Genomic DNA, 23,032 nt, shown 5'->3' with positions numbered 1-23,032 from the left:
GTACGATATATACGACTTGATCATTTGTACGTTATCAACGTATTGTACGATATATACGACTTGATCATTTTTATGTTATCAACGTATTGTACGATATATACAACTTGATCATTTGTACGTTATCAACGTATTGTACGATATATACGACTTGATCATTTGTACGTTATCAACTTATTGTACGATATATATGACTTGATCATTTGTACGTTATCAACTTATTGTACGATATATATACGACTTGATCATTTGTACGTTATCAACTTATTGTACGATATATATATACGACTTGATCATTTGTACGTTATCAACTTATTGTACGATATATATACGACTTGATGATTTTTACGTTATCAACTTATTGTACGATATATATACGACTTGATCATTTGTACGTTATCAACTTATTGTACGATATATACACGACTTGATAATTTGTACGTTATCAACTTATTGTACGATATATACGACTTGATCATTTGTACGTTATCAACTTATTGTACGATATATATGACTTGATCATTTGTACGTTATCAACTTATTGTACGATATATATACGACTTGATCATTTGTACGTTATCAACTTATTGTACGATATATATATACGACTTGATCATTTGTACGTTATCAACTTATTGTACGATATATATACGACTTGATTTTTACGTTATCAACTTATTGTACGATATATATACGACTTGATCATTTGTACGTTATCAACTTATTGTACGATATATACACGACTTGATAATTTGTACGTTATCAACTTATTGTACGATATATACGACTTGATCATTTTTATGTTATCAACGTATTGTACGATATATACGACTTGATCATTTGTACGTTATCAACGTATTGTACGATATATACGACTTGATCATTTGTACGTTATTAACTTATTGAACGATATATATATATATATACACGACTTGATAATTTTTACGTTATCAACTTATTGTACGATATATACGACTTGATCATTTGTACGTTATTAACTTATTGAACGATATATATATATACGACTTGATCATTTTTATGTTATCAACGTATTGTACGATATATACGACTTGATCATTTGTACGTTATCAACGTATTGTACGATATATACGACTTGATCATTTTTATGTTATCAACGTATTGTACGATATATACGACTTGATCATTTGTACGTTATCAACGTATTGTACGATATATACGACTTGATCATTTGTACGTTATCAACTTATTGTACGATATATATACGACTTGATCATTTGTACGTTATCAACTTATTGTACGATATATATACGACTTGATCATTTGTACGTTATCAACTTATTGTACGATATATATACGACTTGATCATTTGTACGTTATCAACTTATTGTACGATATATACGACTTGATCATTTGTACGTTATCAACTTATTGTACGATATATACGACTTGATCATTTGTACGTTATCAACTTATTGTACGATATATATACGACTTGATCATTTGTACGTTATCAACTTATTGTACGATATATATACGACTTGATCATTTGTACGTTATCAACTTATTGTACGATATATATACGACTTGATGATTTTTACGTTATCAACTTATTGTACGATATATATACGACTTGATCATTTGTACGTTATCAACTTATTGTACGATATATACACGACTTGATAATTTGTACGTTATCAACTTATTGTACGATATATACGACTTGATCATTTTTATGTTATCAACGTATTGTACGATATATACGACTTGATCATTTGTACGTTATCAACGTATTGTACGATATATACGACTTGATCATTTGTACGTTATCAACGTATTGTACGATATATACGACTTGATCATTTTTACGTTATTAACTTATTGTACGATATATATACGACTTCAATAATCTTTACGTTATCAACGTATTGTACGATATATACGACTTGATCATTTGTACGTTATCAACGTATTGTACGATATATATGACTTCAATAATCTTTACGTTATCAAATTATTGTACGATATATGACGGATCATTTTTACGTTATAAAATATATGGACATGGCCTCAATCTTTTACGTTATTGACTTTTGGTACGATAAACGAACATTGTCACGATAATGTTTACGTTAGCGAAGGATCTTACATATTCAAGTCGATATACGACTTGAATAATTTTTACATCAACTTATTGTACGATATATATACGACTTGATCATTTGTACATTATCAACTTATTGTACGATATATATACGACTTGATGATTTTTACGTTATCAACTTATTGTACGATATATATACGACTTGATCATTTGTACATTATCAACTTATTGTACGATATATATACGACTTGATGATTTTTACGTTATCAACTTATTGTACGATATATATACGACTTGATCATTTGTACGTTATCAACTTATTGTACGATATATATACGACTTGATGATTTGTACGTTATCAACTTATTGTACGATATATATACGACTTGATCATTTGTACGTTACAACTTATTGTACGATATATACGACTTGATCATTTGTACGTTATCAACTTATTGTACGATATATGACGGATCATTTTTACGTTATAAAATATATGGACATGGCCTCAATCTTTTACGTTATTGACTTTTGGTACGATAAACGAACATTGTCACGATAATGTTTACGTTAGCGAAGGATCTTACATATTCAAGTCGATATACGACTTGAATAATTTTTACATCATCAATTTATTGTACGATACTTTAATAATTTTTTTTAAGACATAACTATTAAGTGTATCCATGTTCCTTTTTCTCACTTATTAAACTTTCGTCTTTACTTATTAAAGTTACCAGAGTGCTTTTTGACACGAGTTCATCCAAACAAGAGAGACGGCGCCAAAGAGGAGGTCGGAAAGAGGAAATGGAGGAAAAAAAAGCTACAGAATTCGCTCGGGGGCGTCAAACGGCTCCTAAAAGGTTGTCCTTTAATTCTGAGGGAACCAAAACGTGAAGATGCTTTAGACGACTCAGACTGCACCGCCGTGCATGTGCTGGAAATAAAACACGCATCCCTCTGAAAAGACGGCGATGACAACAAAAAATAAATAAAAAATGAACCACCAAAAAAACAAAATCGACACCGAAATGCAACTTTGGGGTGGATTTTTTTCCTTTAAACTGGCTGCAGAAGACATCGTGTGTATCAAATGTTAAACGGGGGGGGGGGGGAAACGATCTGAGGCCGACTGGAAAGAGGAGGCAGCGAGACGTTAATCTGCATCAAGACTTCTTAAACTCTGCAGGTCGAGTATCTGAACACGACACCGCGACACGCATTCAAATGTTTTGATTCTCCAAACAAAATGCAAGTTTATTACAAAAGGATGATAATCTCAGTCCTGGAAAATGGATCACTTTTAAGAGTGACTGGATAGGAGGAGCCCAATTCATTCAGTTGTTGCATTGCGACGGTGTGGTCGTGATGGGGGGGACTGGCACCGAAAGTCTGGCAGCCAATGAAAAATCCTTCTTTTAAAAAGTTTTCCTCGGTAGCCGACGGGAACCAAAGCCTCCGTTCTTGTTGACGCGGTGACGGTGCGTTGCGACACGTACCTAATCCACTTTGTTTCATCTCGGGGGATTGACGAGAGCACAGCGAGAAGAGACGATAACTGCCGACTTTCGAGGAGGACGTCTCCGACAGAACCTGGTGGAAAACACACACACACACACACACACACAGTCAGCTACAACAAGGCAGCTTCACTGTATTTGACATCATGCACAAGTCTCTACTCGCCGTCATGCAGAATAAAATATGCCTTAGATAAAGTTATTTATGCAACCAGTGAATAGGAAGTGACCATATCTGGAGTGACGTAGAGACGGCGTATACGTCTCTGGTAAGAGAGACCTGTCAATCACCTTGTAGCCCCGCCCTAAAGCATACCCTGCTTTATGGTCTGTTTGACTCTAGATGACCACAATTTAGTCATTTATATAGACTTCTATACCCCTGGTGGTCAGTAGAGAGAATGCAGCTTTAACACATGAAGCATGGACTTCTATACAACCAGAGGAGTCGCCCCCTGGTGGTCAGGAGAGAGAATGCAGCTTTAACACATGAAGCGTAGACTTCTATTAGTCTGCATCACCTCCATGGATCCGGTCTTGTGATTGCGTATGAGCGGGGAGCGCCTCTGAATGGCGATCGGTTCAGACAGCGGCACGGCGCGGTCGGTCTCATCTCGCGAGAGGTCCTCCATGCTGCCGGGGTCGGTCTGTTTCTGTCCGTTCTGTAAGAGGAGAGAGAGAGAGAGAGAGAGAGAGAGAGAGAGAGAGAGAGAGAGAGAGATTTGATTTTTACAAAACCTTTATTTTACATAAAAAAACGAATATACGAACAAACACACACATTGTAGTAAACACATTAACTAAATAGAACAACAAATAAATCTGAGAGGTGGTCCCTCTCCGTCTCGTCCTCGTAGCAGGGAAACCACCGCCGACACGCCTCCCAGTTCAGGACCGGCCACCTCCATCAGTCCGGTCCTCTGGACCTCGGTCCTCTGGACGTCGGTCCTCTGGACGTCGGTCCTTGCATTTAAAATAAGCCTCAGACTCTTTAATCGCTTTACCGACAGTAACAGTGATCTTCCTCAACCTCCAGCCCTCCCGATCAGTAAAACTCTTCACGGATATATTGGCCATGTGGAGCCGGATGGACTTAACAAGTCTCGGCAAGTCCGAGAAGTGATCCTCTATAAAAATCCTCTGGTTTTTAGTCCTACCTAGAAACCCTTTTAATTCGTCCACACTGTACACGTCTGGGTGCTCCTCACCTTCCTCAGAGGAGGAGTCCTCCTCCATACTGGACTCAGACTCCTCGTCCCCCTTACCCGAAGCTCCCTTCTTGGCCCGTGAGCTTTCCTCATCCTCCCTGCTCTTCCTCTTCAGACGGTGAGCCTGACCCTCCTCCTCCTCCTCCTCCTCCATGTCAACCTCACCGTCTGACCACTCAACACCCGCCTCCTGCCCACATCTTTCCTTCCCTGCCCCCTCCTCTTCCACCTGCTGAGACACTCCAGCCCTCTCCTCCTTTACTTCCTGGGACACCTGTGTCCCCCTACCCCCCACCTGCTGGACCACCTCTGTCATCCCGTCCTCCACTTTCTGGGCCACCTCTGCCCCTTCTCCTTCACCCTGCTGGGCCCCACCCGTCTCCTCCCGACTCCCCTCTTCACCCTGCTGGGCCCCACCCAGCTCCTCCCGACCCCCCTCTTCACCCTGCTGGGCCCCACCCAGCTCCCCCTGTCCTCCCTGTGCCTCCTGCCGGTCCCCTCCGACCCCCTCAGGACCCTCCTGGTTCTGTCCCTCAGGAGCCGCTTCACTAGAAGCGTCCCGCTCAGCTGCCCTCTTACTTGGGCAGTCCCTGGCCTGATGCCCCTCTCGTCCACACCGGAAACATTTCCCGTTTCCAGAGGTCACAAACAGCACATAGTCAAAGCCCTCGACTCTGGTCCTGATGACGAGGTTGAGCTCCTCACTCCTGTTGTTCAGGACCATGAGGAGCTGCCTCCAGTGAGACACCACGTGCTTCTGCAGGGGAGACCTGCACCCCGAGGAGACCTTCCTCACCCCCGACACCACCCTCCCGTGCCTCGCCAGCTCTCCGAGCAACACCTCGTCCCTAATGAACGGGGGCACGTTGTCCACCGTGACTCTCACCGCCGGCGTTACCAGCGGCAGCACCGGCACCACCGTGCCCTTCACCACGATGCCTCTCGCCGCCACCGCGCTCACCTTCTCCACGCTGTCGAGGAAGAGCACGACCGCTAACGCTAACGCCGGCTGCGCCAACACGCACACAACAAACCACCAAACCCCCTTGTGCACACAATAACCCCACACACACACACTGCCTTCTGTCGACCACTACCAACAAGAAAAACAGACAAAAAACACCAGAGATAGAGAGAGAGAGAGAGAGAGAGAGAGAGAATACGTATCCGGGACTAAAAACACGGCAAGAAAAAAAAAAAAAACCCTCTCGGACGGGATTCTACCTGCCGGGCTACCTCTGCAGAAGCGGGCCTGAAGCCGAAGCCGGTCGGCGCGTTCTCCTCCTCCTCGACGCCTTTGACCCCGGGGCTGAAGTGAAGCTCCACGTGGAAGCGCTCCTCGGAGGTGAGGTCCTTGAGGGGGAACGACGGAGATATTAATTAAGATGCTGCAGATCGGACTTTTTAATAATTACCATTTTCTAATTATTTCCATTTCTGCCAATAGATAAAATACTTTCAACCTTTAATTTACACACAGCAAGCGGCCTCTTTTACAAGTTACACACACACACACACAAATGTAAAACACACAGACAAGAGCTTCCAGGATGATTTATTTTTTATTATTGTAAACAAACGAATACCTTAGTGTTGTCCTCGTACAGCATGATGACAATCTGAGTCATGTAGTTGAGTTCAGAGACGGCACTGAGGTAATCCATGGCACGCTTCCACTGCTGGTCGTTCTCCTCCTGACACACACACACACACACACACACATTAACCCCCACGTCTGAGGAAACATCTGCAGATCTGGAGGATGCTGTCGGAGCTCTTACGTCGAGCATGCCTCCGTAGCGGAAGATGCTGAGCAGGGAGTGGACGTGACTCTCACTGGTGAAATATAAGCGCGTCCTGACGTGGCGCCCCGGTGACATCACTCCCCGAGAGTACCTGAAGAGGAGGAAGAAGACAATGAGGAAGAAGAAGAAGAAGAAGAAGAAGAGACATCTCAGCGGCCTCTGAAGTGCACTCACAGAGGGTGCAGCTTGTTGACGGACTCGTCCTCGTGGGTCCTCTGCATGTCCAGCTGGATCTTCCTGACCAGTGGGAGGCAGTGGGCGTATGCTATGTCCAGCTTCTCCACTCGATTGATGCCGTATTCCTTGAAACAAGAGAATAAAGGAAATCTATGAAACTATCCTCAAAATGTTTTCTTTGCAGTCGATCAGATGCAACAACCGTCTCTCTCGACCTGAACTCCCTCCCTCATTCCTCCTTCTACCTCTTTTTTTTCTTTCCAATTTCCTTGAAAGGAAGGAGAAGATGAAAAGATGAAAGCAATTTCCTTTCATCACCTGTGGGATGACGATGTCCGCCAGCGCCCTGGACAGCCTGAACAGCTCCAGCGTGTCCTCCCTCCCTCCCTCCCTCCCTCCCTCCTTCCTTCCTTCCTTCCTTCCTTCCTTCCTTCCTTCCTTCCCCTCTTCCCTCATCTCCTCCTCCCTCACCTGTGGGATGACGATGTCCGCCCGCGCCCTGGACAGCCTGAACAGCTCCAGCGTGTCCTCCTTCCTTCCTTCCTTCCTTCCCTCCTTCCCCTCTTCCCTCCTCCCTCCCCTCCTCCTCCCTCACCTGTGGGATGACGATGTCCGCCAGCGCCCTGGACAGCCTGAACAGCTCCAGCGTGTCCTCCCTCCTTCCCTCCTTCCCTCCTTCCCTCCTTCCCTCCTTCCTTCCTTCCTTCCTTCCTTCCTTCCTTCCTTCATCTCCTCCTCCCTCACCTGTGGGATGACGATGTCCGCCAGCGCCCTGGACAGCCTGAACAGCTCCAGCGTGTCCTCCCTCCTTCCCTCCTTCCCTCCTTCCCTCCTTCCTTCCTTCCTTCCTTCCTTCCTTCCTTCCCCTCCTTCCCCTCTTCCCTCATCTCCTCCTCCCTCACCTGTGGGATGACGATGTCCGCCAGTGCCCTGGACAGCCTGAACAGCTCCAGCGTGTCCTCCTTCCTTCCTTCCTTCCCCTCCTTCCCCTCCTTCCCCTCTTCCCTCATCTCCTCCTCCCTCACCTGTGGGATGACGATGTCCGCCAGCGCCCTGGACAGCCTGAACAGCTCCAGCGTGTCCTCCCTCCCTCCCTCCCTCCTTCCTTCCTTCCTTCCTTCCTTCCTTCCTTCCTTCCTTCCTTCCTTCCTTCCTTCCTTCCTTCCCTCATCTCCTCCTCCCTCACCTGTGGGATGACGATGTCCGCCAGTGCCCTGGACAGCCTGAACAGCTCCAGCGTGTCCTCCCTCCCTCCCTCCCTCCCTCCCTCCCTCCTTCCTTCCTTCCTTCCCTTCCTTCCCCTCCTTCCCTCATCTCCTCCTCCCTCACCTGTGGGATGACGATGTCCGCCAGTGCCCTGGACAGCCTGAACAGCTCCAGCGTGTCCTCCTTCCTTCCTTCCTTCCCCTCCTTCCCCTCCTTCCCCTCTTCCCTCATCTCCTCCTCCCTCACCTGTGGGATGACGATGTCCGCCCGCGCCCTGGACAGCCTGAACAGCTCCAGCGTGTCCTCCTTCCTTCCTTCCTTCCTTCCCTCCTTCCCCTCTCACCTCCTCCCTCCCCTCCTCCTCCCTCACCTGTGGGATGACGATGTCCGCCAGCGCCCTGGACAGCCTGAACAGCTCCAGCGTGTCCTCCCTCCTTCCCTCCTTCCCTCCTTCCTTCCTTCCTTCCTTCCTTCCTTCCTTCCTTCCTTCCTTCCTTCCTTCCTTCCCTCATCTCCTCCTCCCTCACCTGTGGGATGACGATGTCCGCCCGCGCCCTGGACAGCCTGAACAGCTCCAGCGTGTCCTCCTTCCTTCCTTCCTTCCTTCCCTCCTTCCCCTCTTCCCTCCTCCCTCCCCTCCTCCTCCCTCACCTGTGGGATGACGAAGTCCGCCAGCGCCCTGGACAGCCTGAACAGCTCCAGCGTGTCCTCCCTCCTTCCCTCCTTCCCTCCTTCCTTCCTTCCTTCCTTCCTTCCTTCCTTCCTTCCTTCCTTCCTTCCTTCCTTCCTTCCTTCCTTCCTTCCTTCCTTCCCTCATCTCCTCCTCCCTCACCTGTGGGATGACGATGTCCGCCAGCGCCCTGGACAGCCTGAACAGCTCCAGCGTGTCCTCCCTCCCTCCCTCCCTCCCTCCCTCCCTCCCTCCCTCCCTCCTTCCTTCCTTCCTTCCCTTCCTTCCCCTCCTTCCCTCATCTCCTCCTCCCTCACCTGTGGGATGACGATGTCCGCCCGCGCCCTGGACAGCCTGAACAGCTCCAGCGTGTCCTCCTTCCTTCCTTCCTTCCCCTCCTTCCCCTCCTTCCCCTCTTCCCTCATCTCCTCCTCCCTCACCTGTGGGATGACGATGTCCGCCAGCGCCCTGGACAGCCTGAACAGCTCCAGCGTGTCCTCCAGGCCCAGCGTGGCGTTGTGGATGACGTCGTACTTCACGCAGTCGTAGATGTCGGGTATCTTGCTGATGTCGTAGCGGCCGTTCTTCATGCGGAAGTCTCTCTCCAGCTTGGACCAGCGCTGCAGCATCAGCTCCAGCGTCTCGCTGTGGTACAGCTGCAGGTCTGACGGGAGGAAGGAGGTCGAGATCATTTCACACGGTTCACCGGCGACTTTGGGAATGGATTTTCTTACTTTTCTGAAACCTAAAATAAAAAAGGCTCCGTTTGCAACGTCTCGGCTCGAGTCAGTTTGGGTTGTTAGGAAGTTTAGATTGGAGTTCTTATTCCCCTAATTGTGTAAATGTTAGAGTTAAATGCATCAATCTGGAGCCCGGGATGGATCTATGGAGAACTTTGGGCTTTTGTTGACACGTTTTGAGCTCATCGGACACGCTGGTTGTATCGATAAGAACGTTGAGGAGACAGAAAGGTCACAAACAAACCAGGCGGTAAACAAGATCAGTCTGCAGATCGTCCCAAACCGTTTGTTACACCTACAGTCTGTGTTCATATTTCTGAATTAAAACCTGTGCACATAAAAAACAAAATAGTAACATAGTCGTGTGATGGAAAATCTCCAACGTACCGGCTGACTTGGGGTCCTCCATCCTCTTGCGGATCTGGGACGTGAGGCTCTGGATGAGGGCGTAGACCTCGTCACACGTGGCCACCGGGTTCTCGACTATCTTCATGGAATTCACCAAAGAGGCACTGCAAGTCGGGGCCAGCTGTGTGTCACACACACACACACACACACTAAAAGGTTTTTCACTGGATTCAACAGAGAAATATTAATAATCGAGTGAGAGCGCGCGTCCTCTAATCACCCGGTCGAAGTCCTCGTCGGTGAACTCGCGGTCCTTCTGCAGGATCTCGTGCAGTCGGGCCTTGACGCGGTGCTGACAGCTGCTCAGAGAGTCGGTGTCGTTGTCCAGCAGCCCGTTCATGTTGGCGCTCTTCACCATCTGCACCAGGATGGGCGTCAGCTCGCCCTCCAGAGCCAGCAGGCCCTGCACACACACACACACCTCATCAGTGGGGCCGATACTTTGACAGCCAGCGTGAGCCGCTGCTGAAGGACCAGAGCAGCGTGACGCATTTGTGACATGGCTGACCTTTTGACCTTGACTTTCATTTCTCTGCTGCATAAACACACTTTAGTTTCTTTTGACGGTTTCCCTCAGCAGGACGTCCCGAACATGACTAACCCTGTTCTGAAGAGGAGCCCGAGGCTATTAAATATGAATATATAGTATTTATCGTCAGGACTTTTTGGGCTTTCCTCAAAGAACCTCTCACCTTTTACTTTATTTTTTTTATGTGACGTGAACCAGCTGGTTTAAAAAAAAAAAACTTTAAAAAAAACAACTCTGTTTTCTTTCCATTCTTTCACACAGCTGTCGACATTCATTGGAAACATAAATATAAACCTCCCACGATCGCAATTTTTTTTTTTTTAAAAGTCGGCGATTCCTTTTTGGTTTGCCCCGCTGCAGACGGCGCGCTGCAGACGGCGCGCTGCAGACGGCGCGCTGCAGACGGCGCGCTGCAGACGGCGCGCTGCAGACGGCGCGCTGCAGACGGCGCGCTGCAGACGGCGCGCTGCAGACGGCGCGCTGCAGACGCCCCGCTGCAGACGGCGCGCTGCAGACGGCGCGCTGCAGACGCCGCGCTGCAGACGCCGCGCTGCAGACGCCCCGCTGCAGACGCCCCGCTGCAGACGCCCCGCTGCAGACGCCGCGCTGCAGACGCCCCGCTGCAGACGCCCCGCTGCAGACGGCGCGCTGCAGACGCCCCGCTGCAGACGCCCCGCTGCAGACGCCCCGCTGCAGACGCCCCGCTGCAGACGCCGCGCTGCAGACGCCCCGCTGCAGACGCCCCGCTGCAGACGCCCCGCTGCAGACGCCCCGCTGCAGACGCCGCGCTGCAGACGCCGCGCTGCAGACGCCGCGCTGCAGACGCCGCGCTGCAAACGCCCCGCTGCAGACGCCCCGCTGCAGACGCCCCGCTGCAGTACCTTGGCGAAAGCCGCGGCCGTCATCTGCACGCGGCCCTCGTCGGACGCGTATATCTTCAGGTCGTGTCTGTAGGTGCTGTGTAACCGTAGCAACCCGCAGCCTGGAAACCCAGCGTAGTCTCCTAGAAGAAAAAAGAAAAGATTAGTGGAAACAGCTGGTTTTAAAGAAGCGACTCTAAACTTGCTGCAGTTTTTTGTGTGCGCAACAAGAAGAGGTCACCCCGTCACATTTAACTGCAATACAAAAGTCAGCTGTGGTGAGAAGGAGAGAGAACTTGTGCGACGCAGTTATCACGCCATAAATTATGTGAAAGCACTCAGAAACAGGAGGAGGCTCGACCTTTTTGTGCGAATAACATTTTTGCCATTACGAGTTCCCGGCGCCTCACCTTGACCCCCGGGGTACATGCAGCGGAAGGCCCTGCCCAGCTCCTCGGCCTGAACTCGGCCAGCGGGGGTCAGCTCTCCTCCCCACTTCAGCACCAGCAGCAGAGACGCGCCCTCCTTACGCGTGTCTGAAAACACGCGAAAGAAAACGTTGACTTCACTTTGAAATAGAAGAAACAAACAAGAGCCTCGTCGTCGTCGTCTTCCTACCTTCCTCCTCACTGGAGGTTTTGGGCTGCCCATGGGGCAGGTAGGTCAGCTGCACCTTCCGGTTGATCCCAGAGAAATGGCCGTACCTTTTTATTGGAAACAAAAACAAATCTGGAATCAGTAAAAAGCTAAAATACGTTTATGGATAAACATGATTGGATGCCTTCTTTTTTTACTAACGAGGATTAGTGGAGAAACGTTAGGGGCACGTAATCCCGTATTAAAATACAATGACTGCACTCTAAAGCCAAAAACTAAAGCCATATCACCGTATGATTGGACAGTACACTTACCACACATTGGAGTTCTCGCACAGGTTTCACTATAAAACCAGTTTGGTCGTTTTAAAACAATTTGCTGAAGATGACTTGAACGACATGGAGACCGGGGGTTAAAGCAACGAGTGCGACCCGGTTCACTCACATTTCCAGAACCGTCTTCAGCTGCTCCAGTTTGGACTTCTTCTCCTCGATCTCACAGTCCGTGTGCTGCCCGAGTTCTGCCAACAGCTGCCGCGTGATGTCCAGCACCTCCTGTTGGGAGTTCAGAGCACCGGACTGTCAGAGGTTGATTAAACCACACTAGGATGGGGGGGGGGGGGGGTTGTTACTTGTTGTTACCTGCAGTTGTTTGGGCTTCTTCAGCTTTAATTTCCCGGTTTTGTACCCTCCGTATTTTTCAAACAGATCAAAGAACCTGAAATCGAAGACACACTCCAGATTAAGAGAAAAAAACATTTTTTCAAATCAGCCTGCAGTAAAAAAAATAAATAAAAAAAACAGAAAACCTACATGGGGTTGCGAACTTCCATCTTCATCTTCTGTTTGGGCGTTCGGTCTCCGTGTCGGATGACAGCGATGACGCAACGCAGCTCCATCCTGGAGAGTAACTTCTATATTATTATTATAGCAGCAAAAAGATTAGGCTCGCTATTGTATGAGGTATGCAACCGTCTGACAGGAAGTGACTGTGATTGACAGGTCGCTACCAGAGACATATCTGGCGTCTCCTCCGCATTCCCAATTTGGTGACTTCCGTTCATTGGATGCAAAAAAGCCAAGATGGCCGAACTCGAGGCTTCGTGACATCAATCCACAAACCAATGTTTAACGTCACCATGACTACGTCCACTTCTTATTTACAGAAATCGCCCAAAGTCACAAACTGCAGAGAGCACAGATAACGTTCTCCTTCAGAAAAGGTGTGATATTTTTTTGTTTTAGTCTAAAATACACAGCAGTGCATCGCTCTCCTCCCACTGACGGACGAGAACCTCACACAACCCCACGAACTGTCCCTTTAAGGGGACCCCTGCCAGACTGACTCACATGGTGCCTGAAGTCGTGGGAACAATGGGGATGTCCTCCGCCTCCGTCGGGATGGACCACGGAATCTGAAACTGAGGAGCCAGCTCGCGCATCACGATGTTCCTGGAGGAGCCAGTGAGGAGACACCAGCTCAACGAGGGAAGCAACAGGGTTTCCCCCACCGGGGAAAAAAGGCTGGACAATTAAAATTAAAATAATCGTGGTACCCGAGGATCTTGGCACAGTCGTCGTAGTACTTCATCGAGTTCTTCACGAAACTGAAGCCGTTGACGTCGCACACGTACGAGTGTCCGCTGGCTCGAAGGAGATCGAAGCCGCACACGGTTTGCTGCAGCGAGGACACAAAACTCGTCATCAGAACCGATACGCCAAGTGACTCCTCCTCCTCCTCCTCCTCCTCCTCCTCCTCCTCCTCCTCCTCCTCCTCCTCCTCACCTTGAATGCGAGGCAGACCTTCCGGGCCACCAGTTTCTCCATGGCTGAGAGCATGACCGGGTAGCGGACCTCCTTCCCCTCGCTGTCCCGCTCCACCTTCCCGTCCAGAGCCGGGGACTTCCGAGCCTCGGCGTGGGCGTAGTCGGGCCCCACGGTGTACACCTGAGGTCACATGACACGCACCCCCCCCCCCCAGGCTTAATCAATGCAAATGTGGATTCTAGGCTTAACTGACTTCAATTATTCTTGTCACATAACACAAAAAATTAACAGATATTTAAATATAAATATAAATAAAAATATTTAAATAATTATATATATATATATATATCTAATTTAAATAAATATATATATATATATATATAATTTATATATATATATAATTTATATATATATATATATATATATATATATATATATATATAAATGGCTTCTACTTTTTATCAAAGTACCAATATTATATGCGCAGTTCTTCTGTACTGATGATTCAAAAGGGCACTTTAAGCTCCTCCCACTTGACAACTATATTAACATTCATCTCAAAACACCGCCCGGTCCACTCTACCTTGACGTCCGTGCCGTCGGTCGGCATGAACTCCTCGTAGATGTAGGAGCCCGTCTTCCTCACGCTGGTCTCCGGCGAGTAGACGCTGCTCCGGCTGCCGATCTGCACAAATCAAAGTGAGTGAGACGCCATCCGATCCCTTTAAGGCTGCCGCTCCGTGTTCGACGTGCGCCTGATTTACGACAACGTGCTCGTGTAATATTACAGGACGAGTCATGAGGTGGTTCCTGCCCGGTGTGTTTGAGGACGTCATTCATCAGCAGGATGGAAAAGAAACGTTTTCTTTAAACAAATCTCAAAAACTAAAACCGTTTATCACAGACCAGACGCTGTAAAAACAGTCAATATCGGTGGATTTTCATCTTTCCAACAGTCCTCGAACACATCATGTGTGAAGAATGCATGTCAGAAAAAGCACACCCCCCAAAAAAATAATTAATTTAATTACATTTTTTATGATTTATGGCATTGTAACTGAGTTGGGTTTTCTCTTCTAGTCATGATTGTTCTAGATGGAGCGAGACTTTAATATTGCAGTGAAGATTAAAGTAAAATGTGACGGCGGTTCGATCCCCGGCTCCGCCCACGTCGATGTGCCCTTGAGCACGACACTTTGCTGCGGTAGCTGTTCTACGGTGTGTGAATGTCAGTTGGTCCTGATGGACAGGTGGATCCTTAGCTCCTCCCACCAGCGTGTGAATGCATGTGAATGATGTCGCGTCGTGTCAAAGCGCTTTCGAGCGGTCGGAAAGACCAGAAAAGTCGGCGTTTCCTCCGCAGTACCTTCCTGAAGAGCCGCTGGCTGCCCCCCCCAGCAGACGTGGGGTAGTAGATGTAGACGTTGTGGTCCTCGGCGCAGACGGGCTTCTCCACGAAAGGTTTCTGGAAGATCTCGCCGTTCACCTCCACGTGGTCCTCCCCTTCCACCAGGTTGCACTCTAGAGACGCACGGGGGAGGGGAAAACGTTCCAGTGAGCCGCGAGGCGTTCACTGACCGGATTTATACATCGGAGATCTGAAACGTTTAATAAATCGCCAACGAGCCGGCGCAGACCGACCTTCAGGTTTATCTGGGTCGCGGTTCAGCACGGCGTAGCGCGGTAGGTCGATGCCCTCCTCCTGCAGGATGCGATACACCTCTCTCCTGTTAAAGCAAAACACACACAATATAACACACACACACACACTGAGGGGTGTGAATGTAAACCTGTGTGTGTGTGAGCGAGTACCTGTCCTGTATGTAGTACTGCATGTTCAGGTCGTTGAGGAGCAGAGGGTTTCTCAGCTTGGCGTAGCTCACCGCCTTGTCCAGCGGGAACCCTGGACCACAAATAAAAGGATCAAACACTTTGATCCTGAGGTGTGTGTGTGTGTGTCTGTGTGTGTGTGTGTGTGTGTGTGTGTGTGTGTGTGTCTGTGTGTGTGTGTGTGTGTGTGTGTGTGTGTGTGTGTGTGTACCCTTGGAGTGGAAGGAGATGAGGCAGTCGCACAGGGGCCACCTGTGCACGGGCTCGTTGAGGATGGCGTCCTCGGGGAAGATGACCACGGTGATGAACTCGAACTTGCACAGCCGCTCCAGGATCTGGGTCATGGGCTTGGACTTGGACTTCTTCATCATGCAGCAGATCCCCACCACGATCTGTCGCTCCGGGGGCTGAACGAGGGGCGAGAGAGGACAACTTTACACACAATCGTGGCTGAAGAGAAGCGAGACAATGGCTTCCTTTTTTGTCCCATAAAACCTTACAACTTTTGCGAAAGGTCTTTGAACGCATCATGTGCGACGAACGCTCGCGTCGGAAAACGCAACTAAAGCTTAAAATTGTGATATTTCAACTCTACACGTCTCATTTAAAAAATGTTGCCTCAAATAAACTGTTCACAGCAACCAGATTATGTAAAAAAAAAAAACATTAAACATTAAATTTTGAGCTCCTCTGCGCGACTATGAAGCCACGATCGACTCGTCTGAGATCAACAGTCACTGAACTGGACAAGTTGTTAAAATACAGCTTAATACACAAAGCACGTAAAGATTATATGTTTGAACCCAACATTAGCAACTTGTATCTCTATGGAAACAGGTGACGGGAGGTCCAGAGGGTTAAAGGTCATTAACGGACGTCAGCGTTGTTTATTTCTAGGTCTAAGTGCACCTATTGATCCATTATTGATCATCGGGTGGACCCACCGAGTCCGTGTCTTCGTCGTCCTCGTACAGCTCCATGTCCGTCCTCATGCCGTCCTCCAGGAACTCGCTGTCATCGTCCTCGTAGCCCACGAAGAATCTGGGAGCGCCGCGCCGGCTCTCGCCCGGGCTGTTGGGCTCTGACATCACAGCCCCCCGCGGCAGCCCTCAGCGTCCCACCGCGGCATCGCACGCCAAAACACACGCCGCCGATGGGAGGGCACGAGGCCTGAGGGAAGGGGGAGTGGGGGGGGGGGGGGGGGGATCCGCTCTGCCGGGGGTCGGAGAGCAGAGCCGGAGGTCGGAAAGGAAAGAAGAGGGGAGGCAGAACGAAGGGGGGGGGGGACTCGAACCGCCGAGGTTGAGGCGAGAAATGCCGGCGGCGGTCGGTCGTCTGTGACGACGCCGTGATTCTTTATTCAGGTGATTCACCTCTCGGGAGGCGGCCGGTCCTCCATCGGTGTGCACGGCGAGCGTCCTGCGGGAGAGAAAAGGAACGCTCGACGTTAGGAGCCACGAAGCACAGACCCAGGATCAGTCGGTACCGCGTGACGCCGACTGAATGAACCGGTAAGTACGACGTTGCCGGCTGACTGCGGGCATCTTTTTATTTGCTGTATGCGTCTCTGTTAGAGACCTGTCAATCACCTTGTAGCCCCGCCCCTAAAGCATACGCTGCTTCATGGTCTGTTTGACTCTAAACGACCATCACGCTGTATCGAGTGCACATGTTGGTGTCTTTTCCCAAACTGGTCGGCATCTAAAACTTTAAATTGATAAATACCGCCTTCGCAGTTGTAACCAGTCAAGTTGCGGCTCATTCATGATTTTATCCGACTTTTTGTCATAACAATTACAAAATGTTTTAAAATGAATTCCTGAGTTTTGAGAGGCCACAGTGACCTTTGACCAGTCAGATCTTATCAGGTGGACCTTGGGGGGTTCATTCATTCACAACTCGCTCCATGAAAAGATGTTTTGAGAACACCAATAATCATCTTTCACGGCTTCTTCTTTTCAGATAATTTATGATTATTGTCAACTCTTTTTTTCCCCCCATCTTCTTTCTAGTTGAGTAGAAGTTAGCTATGATGAAAAATACAGGCACCCACCGGGCCACCTGCTCACGAGTCACACAAAGAAGAACCCGGTTCCCTCCACCGGGTCACTGGAGGTTCCTGTGGCCTGAAGGACACACAAAGAAGAACCCGGTTCCCTCCACCGGGTCACTGGAGGTTCCTGTGGCCTGAAGGACACACAAAGAAGAACCCGGTTCCCTCCACCGGGTCACTGGAGGTTCCTGTGGCCTGAAGGACACGTCTAATCTTCCCGGGATTCACAAAGACGAGGAGAGCCTGAACGCAGCATTTTCAGTGCGTCAAGTCCATGATTCAATAAGATGATGATATATATATGTCGGTTATTAAGTAAAAAAAAAAAATCAAAACATTGTGTTTTCTTTTGTTTATTGCACAATAGCAAGTCGGCTGTTGGTCAGACAAAACAACTCGGGAACTTCGGGACACTTTTAAAAACTATTTTTTGACATTTTATGAACAATTAAATCAAGAAAATAAGCCACCGGTGGGAAAAACAAAGAAAGAAACATCACTGTGAAGAACCTGAAGAACCTGAAGAACCTGAAGAACCCGTCCTCCGCCTAACGGACGGGGGAAACACGAGTTTAACTAAATGTTTTCTTTCCTCTCGAACACGGCTGTCGCTTGTTTACGGTAACGGAAATAAGAAAAGAGGCCGGTGGCTGCTGCGCTTTGCGTTATACAAACGTCTCGCCGTCGCCTCGGAGACGCAGACGGACATTTATTCTCCCTCCGAGATGATTTAAATAAACTCTTTCCACGCCCGAGTGGATTAGTGTTTCAGAGCGCGAGCGTAACAAGATAATCTCTTCTGTTACACCTGCTCGCCACTGAGGTCATGTCCTCTTTTGGAGGATCAGGCCACTCATACATGGGTGCCACAGCCTTGTTAACTTTATTAAAAAAGAGAGGGAAAGGTTTAAATATATATTTTTTGGGGTCGTCATGCGGTCACCTAAACAGACGTGGGTGAAGTGGGTGTGTGGGCGCCACCGGGAGGTTATTTCTGGCCAGATTTCAAAACTTTGGATGGAAACGAATGCCTTGAAGTTAAATATAAATTCATTTTAAAACATATGTACACGGATGACATGGCGTTATTAAATCGACCGATTAGTGTTCTTGATCAATCAAAAAAACATCCATCCCAAACAGGTGACCTCTTCAATTTGTTTGTTTTTACTTAAACAAATTCTAAAAAATGAAAATATTAAATTGGACAAAGAGAAGCTGGAAGATAAATAAAATGAAAACAGGCAACAACACCGTATTGACTAATTGTCCAATCGGTTAGAATCAATAGTTACGCAAAAGTTATTAGCTTGTATTTATTTGAGTCCATTTAAAATATTCTGCATAGGAGAGAATCAGGACTTTGCACCTGCAGTATAAAAAAGGATGAGCATTTATTTACACGACTTCTGAATAATTAATAAATGAATACAAAATTAAATATTAAAAAAAAACTACACCCTGGAGAATAAAAAAATATATATAAATATTACAGCCGAAATAATATGAAAATAGGACACAAGGCTGGATGTTAAAACTGAACTAAAAATAGTCCCCAACGCGGATGTTTTTTTCACGTAAAACCTGCATCACTGGTCGTTGCGACCGTTTCACTCCATTTTACGTGCAAACGTGTAACTTAGCAACTGACGTCGGGGGCGAGAAAACGGACTGACGTCGGTATTTTAGAACATATTTAAACAATTAATAGCGATAATAGTATTCATATTCATCTAAATAACGAACCTGTAAACGTCATCCGTCAAACACACAAGCAGCAGCCAGCCAGCTCGCCGAGCTTCTCCCCGGCCGGTGTTGCGGTTTAACAGGCGACCGTGTTGACCGGTGACTTTCAACAAGTAGCTGTCCTTGTGAATGCCGTATTGTTTAAATTATATATGATCAATAACTGTACACACACGCGACGCGTGCGAGGGTTTGCCACAACAATGAGTCATTCACGAGGACCGTTACGTGTGGAAAGTCTCCGGTTTACACGGTCGCCTGTTAAATCGTAACACCTGTTTTTTTGGCAACGTAAACTAGTATTTATCTGCCATTTTGTCCCCGTTTTGAAGCCGAACACCGAACCGTGCGCGCGCTCGTTAACGTCACCGGCGCGTGTCGAGGGAGCGTTCCGTTAAATGATGAACTCACGGTGAAGCTGGACGATTCGTGTCGCCGCCATCGACTCGCCTCCCTTCACTCTTGACAGTTTGCGTGTGAAACCAATCTTTCTTTTTCTTTTTTTCTTCTCACTTTGACGCACGGGTGACGGACGTCTGTAACAGCCAATGGGAGAGGAGAAGGGGGGGGGGGCGGGACTATAAGGGGGCGTAACACACGCGAGTCAATAAATAGCGCGTTGGCGCCCTCTAGCGTTGAACGTGTGGATCTGAAGTGGATCTTCATAATTAGTGCTAGATTTGATTTTTTGGACATTTTAAGTAAGATTTTGAATCCAGGATTTTATTTAATGGGTTTAAATAATTGTCCAACCACTGCATCACATTATTTTAATTATTTTTCTATTTTTTTATCACGTGTCATGCTTCAAATTGATGGCAAATATTTTTTTTATTCAAATGCTATTGTCTTTAAATGACTTAAATTAAATCTCTATGGATTTGAGTGTTTAAGAATATAACCAAACAAAAGCTATTATTATTATTATTATTATTATTATTATCACTATCATTATCATTATTATTATTATTATTATTATTATAATAGTAGTAGTAAGTTATACACAAACCTTATGAGCCTCTCCCGTGCCATCACCTCACACCACAATAATAATACATTTTTTATGACTTTACAATCTTTACAATCTCCTCACATATTTGTTGTATTTAACAGTGTACTTCTACTGTAATACTACTGTAATACTACTGTAATACTACTGTAATACTACTGCCTTTGCACATTTCCACATTAAACTATACAACTTCTGCACCACTTTTTTTGCACCACTATTTTTGCATATATTCTAAACCAAAACAGTCTCATGAACACATGCAGATGATATAAAACAAATATGTTTCTTTCTTTAAACTTTTTTTTTTTTAAAACAGCTGTCCACTGTAGTTTTCATCCAACAAAGATCTTATAATTTCATGCAGATCTAAACAATAAAAGTGCTCCATCCCACTTTTAAATTCTGCAGAGACTGAATCCCTGAATCCGATCTGAAGATCCGTAGACCCCCTTTAGGGGGATCTCCTTGTTGGCAGGATCCGGTCCCAAGGCCTTTACAGGGGGGCGGGGCTTTTGTGTGCGATTAATTCACACGTCAATATATTTTTATGAACTGTTATCATCTTCATACGGGTGTCAAAAAACAAGTCCTTGTCTATATTTACCTCCAAGTATTTCATTGTGTCCACCACAGAAAGATTAATATTGTGACTTTTGATTATTTTTATTATCTGGTTTGATTACACTTTTATTATTTGAAACTTCTGCATTTTATTGCCTTTTATTATTTAAAGCGGTACTGTCTCGACATTAGTATGATCAACGTTCTATGGGCGTGCATGTGCATTGTGATATAAATAATAATAAAGTACGCTTTATCTTATCTTTGCTGTCGGCAACAACGGTTCCTCCAACAACGGTTCGTATGATTTCTTCGACACGTGTTAATATCCGCTCGTTACGTGCAGCAAATGTTTTTTTTTCAAAAATGTCCTTCCTTCTTCACAGGAAATACTTCAATCGGTTTAGGAACAGATCTCGTTTTTTGGGGTTAAAGTAACTACAGACCACCTCCCTCGAGTGTGCTTATGCATATGTATCTAAGAATTACTGCATGTTGTTTTTTGCCGGTGTTTCTACGAATGGTGGACGAGACCTAAACTCCAACACTTAAAAACAGAGTATGGATTGTCATATTTTTGGGGGCCTGATTGTTTCCTCTCCACACGGCTTAGTCACAAAGAGCCCCTGTGAGGAAGAGGAGGAGGAGGAGGAGGAGGAGGAGGAGGAGGAGGAGGCCCTCATATGGCTTTCATTTGCCACAGTCAGGGGCGTTACACTCTCTGTGACTCGCAGCAACCAGTCAGACCAGGATAAGGAGGCTCATTATGAATGCAGGTCCAGGCTCTTGGCCTCTGGTCTCCGAGGCCCCTGCAGGAACCTGGTGGGGTTTCCGGCGGCCTGTTAAAACCCCCGAGTTGTTTCTGGACCTGCCCCACTGATAAAGACGTGCACTGGGCCCGTGTGGATGAGGACAACCCTCAGTGTGGCATGTGGAAGGTGAAGGTCATGAAGGTCGGGAACATGCTTCGCAGCACAGGTGACGGGAATCCTGAGACGAGCAAGAGAAAGCAAGACTTATAAAACCTTAAGAGAAGTTACCATATTTGGACTGAGGAGTAGTGACGAGACACCGTATACCTCTCTGTTAACAGCAGCGACCTGTCAATCACCTTGTAGCCCCGCCCTAAAGCATACCCTGCTTTATGGTCTGTTTGCCTCTAGATGACCATAATTTACTAAATGAACATCACGCTGTATTGAAGAAGACTTGAAACTAGAGATTGAGACCAAAAACTAATGTTTACAATGTTTACTGAGGGAATAAATCAAGAGAAGTAGAGTCATTTATATAGACTTCTATACAACCAGAGGAGTCGCCCCCTGGTGGTCAGGAGAGAGAATGCAGCTTTAACACATGAAGCGTAGACTTCTATACAACCAGAGGAGTCGCCCCCTGGTGGTCAGGAGAGAGAATGCAGCTTTAAAACATGAAGCATAGACTTCTATACAACCAGAGGAGTCGCCCCCTGGTGGTCGGTAGAGAGAATGCAGCTTTAACACGTGAAGCATAGACTTCTATACAACTAGAGGAGTCGCCCCCTGGTGGTCAGTAGAGAGAATGCAGGTTCAAGGCATGAAGCATAGACTTCTATACAACCAGAGGAGTCGCCCCCTGGTGGTCAGTAGAGAGAATGCAGGTTCAAGGCATGAAGCATAGACTTCTATACAACTAGAGGAGTCGCCCCCTGGTGGTCAGTAGAGAGAATGCAGGTTCAAGGCATTAAGCATAGACTTCTATACAACCAGAGGAGTCGCCCCCTGGTGGTCAGGAGAGAGAATGCAGCTTTAACACATGAAGCATAGACTTCTATACAACCAAAGGAGTCGCCCCCTAGTGGTCAGTAGAGAGAATGCAGCGTTAACACATGAAGCATAGACTTCTATACAACCAGAGGAGTCGCCCCCTGGTGGTCAGGAGAGAGAATGCAGGTTCAAGGCATGAAGCATAGACTTCTATACAACCAGAGGAGTCGCCCCCTGGTGGTCAGGAGAGAGAATGCAGCTTTAACACATGAAGCATAGACTTCTATACAACCAAAGGAGTCGCCCCCTAGTGGTCAGTAGAGAGAATGCAGCGTTAACACATGAAGCATAGACTTCTATACAACCAGAGGAGTCGCCCCCTAGTGGTCAGGAGAGAGAATGCAGGTTCAAGGCATGAAGCATAGGGTAACACAAACAGAACAATTCTTAGTTTCAGGTGATTTACACACTAATGAAAGTTATATTCCATCTCTGCTAAAAGATCCCCTGAAATGTGAC

At 47.1% G+C, this 23,032-nt stretch overlaps 1 protein-coding gene across 10 annotated transcripts in view; it reads right to left on the bottom strand.

Annotated features, from left to right (window-relative positions):
- The window catches only part of ppip5k1a (diphosphoinositol pentakisphosphate kinase 1a), a 29,641-nt gene extending 9,940 nt beyond the window's left edge, over positions 1-19,701 (bottom strand). For 3 of the 10 annotated variants that reach the window (XM_034529830.1, XM_034529832.1, XM_034529838.1), the window contains exons 1-25: positions 19,607-19,701; positions 16,341-16,815; positions 15,608-15,803; positions 15,379-15,469; positions 15,208-15,293; positions 14,933-15,087; positions 14,150-14,251; positions 13,585-13,746; positions 13,356-13,477; positions 13,150-13,251; positions 12,613-12,699; positions 12,442-12,517; positions 12,245-12,354; positions 11,822-11,907; positions 11,614-11,739; positions 11,225-11,346; positions 10,035-10,217; positions 9,794-9,935; positions 9,107-9,411; positions 6,788-6,915; positions 6,590-6,704; positions 6,395-6,502; positions 6,033-6,161; positions 4,122-4,262; positions 3,580-3,673 (exon numbers count right to left, since the gene is read on the bottom strand). In XM_034529830.1, coding sequence (XP_034385721.1) covers positions 3,580-3,673; positions 4,122-4,262; positions 6,033-6,161; positions 6,395-6,502; positions 6,590-6,704; positions 6,788-6,915; positions 9,107-9,411; positions 9,794-9,935; positions 10,035-10,217; positions 11,225-11,346; positions 11,614-11,739; positions 11,822-11,907; positions 12,245-12,354; positions 12,442-12,517; positions 12,613-12,699; positions 13,150-13,251; positions 13,356-13,477; positions 13,585-13,746; positions 14,150-14,251; positions 14,933-15,087; positions 15,208-15,293; positions 15,379-15,469; positions 15,608-15,803; positions 16,341-16,484 — 3,112 coding nt within the window. In that variant the 5' untranslated portion in view covers positions 16,485-16,815; positions 19,607-19,701. The remainder of the gene's footprint in view (positions 1-3,579; positions 3,674-4,121; positions 4,263-6,032; positions 6,162-6,394; positions 6,503-6,589; positions 6,705-6,787; positions 6,916-9,106; positions 9,412-9,793; positions 9,936-10,034; positions 10,218-11,224; positions 11,347-11,613; positions 11,740-11,821; positions 11,908-12,244; positions 12,355-12,441; positions 12,518-12,612; positions 12,700-13,149; positions 13,252-13,355; positions 13,478-13,584; positions 13,747-14,149; positions 14,252-14,932; positions 15,088-15,207; positions 15,294-15,378; positions 15,470-15,607; positions 15,804-16,340; positions 16,816-19,606) is intronic. The other 7 variants (XM_034529835.1, XM_034529837.1, XM_034529840.1 and 4 more) reach the window with 3 other exon arrangements.
- Between the last annotated feature and the right edge of the window lie 3,331 nt (positions 19,702-23,032).

This window comes from Cyclopterus lumpus, chromosome 3, assembly GCF_009769545.1.
Source record: "Cyclopterus lumpus isolate fCycLum1 chromosome 3, fCycLum1.pri, whole genome shotgun sequence".
NCBI classification, from domain to species: Eukaryota; Metazoa; Chordata; class Actinopteri; order Perciformes; family Cyclopteridae; genus Cyclopterus; species Cyclopterus lumpus.
Note: the sequence above shows the minus strand (reverse complement) of the source record. Positions and strands in the feature narration are given on the sequence as shown.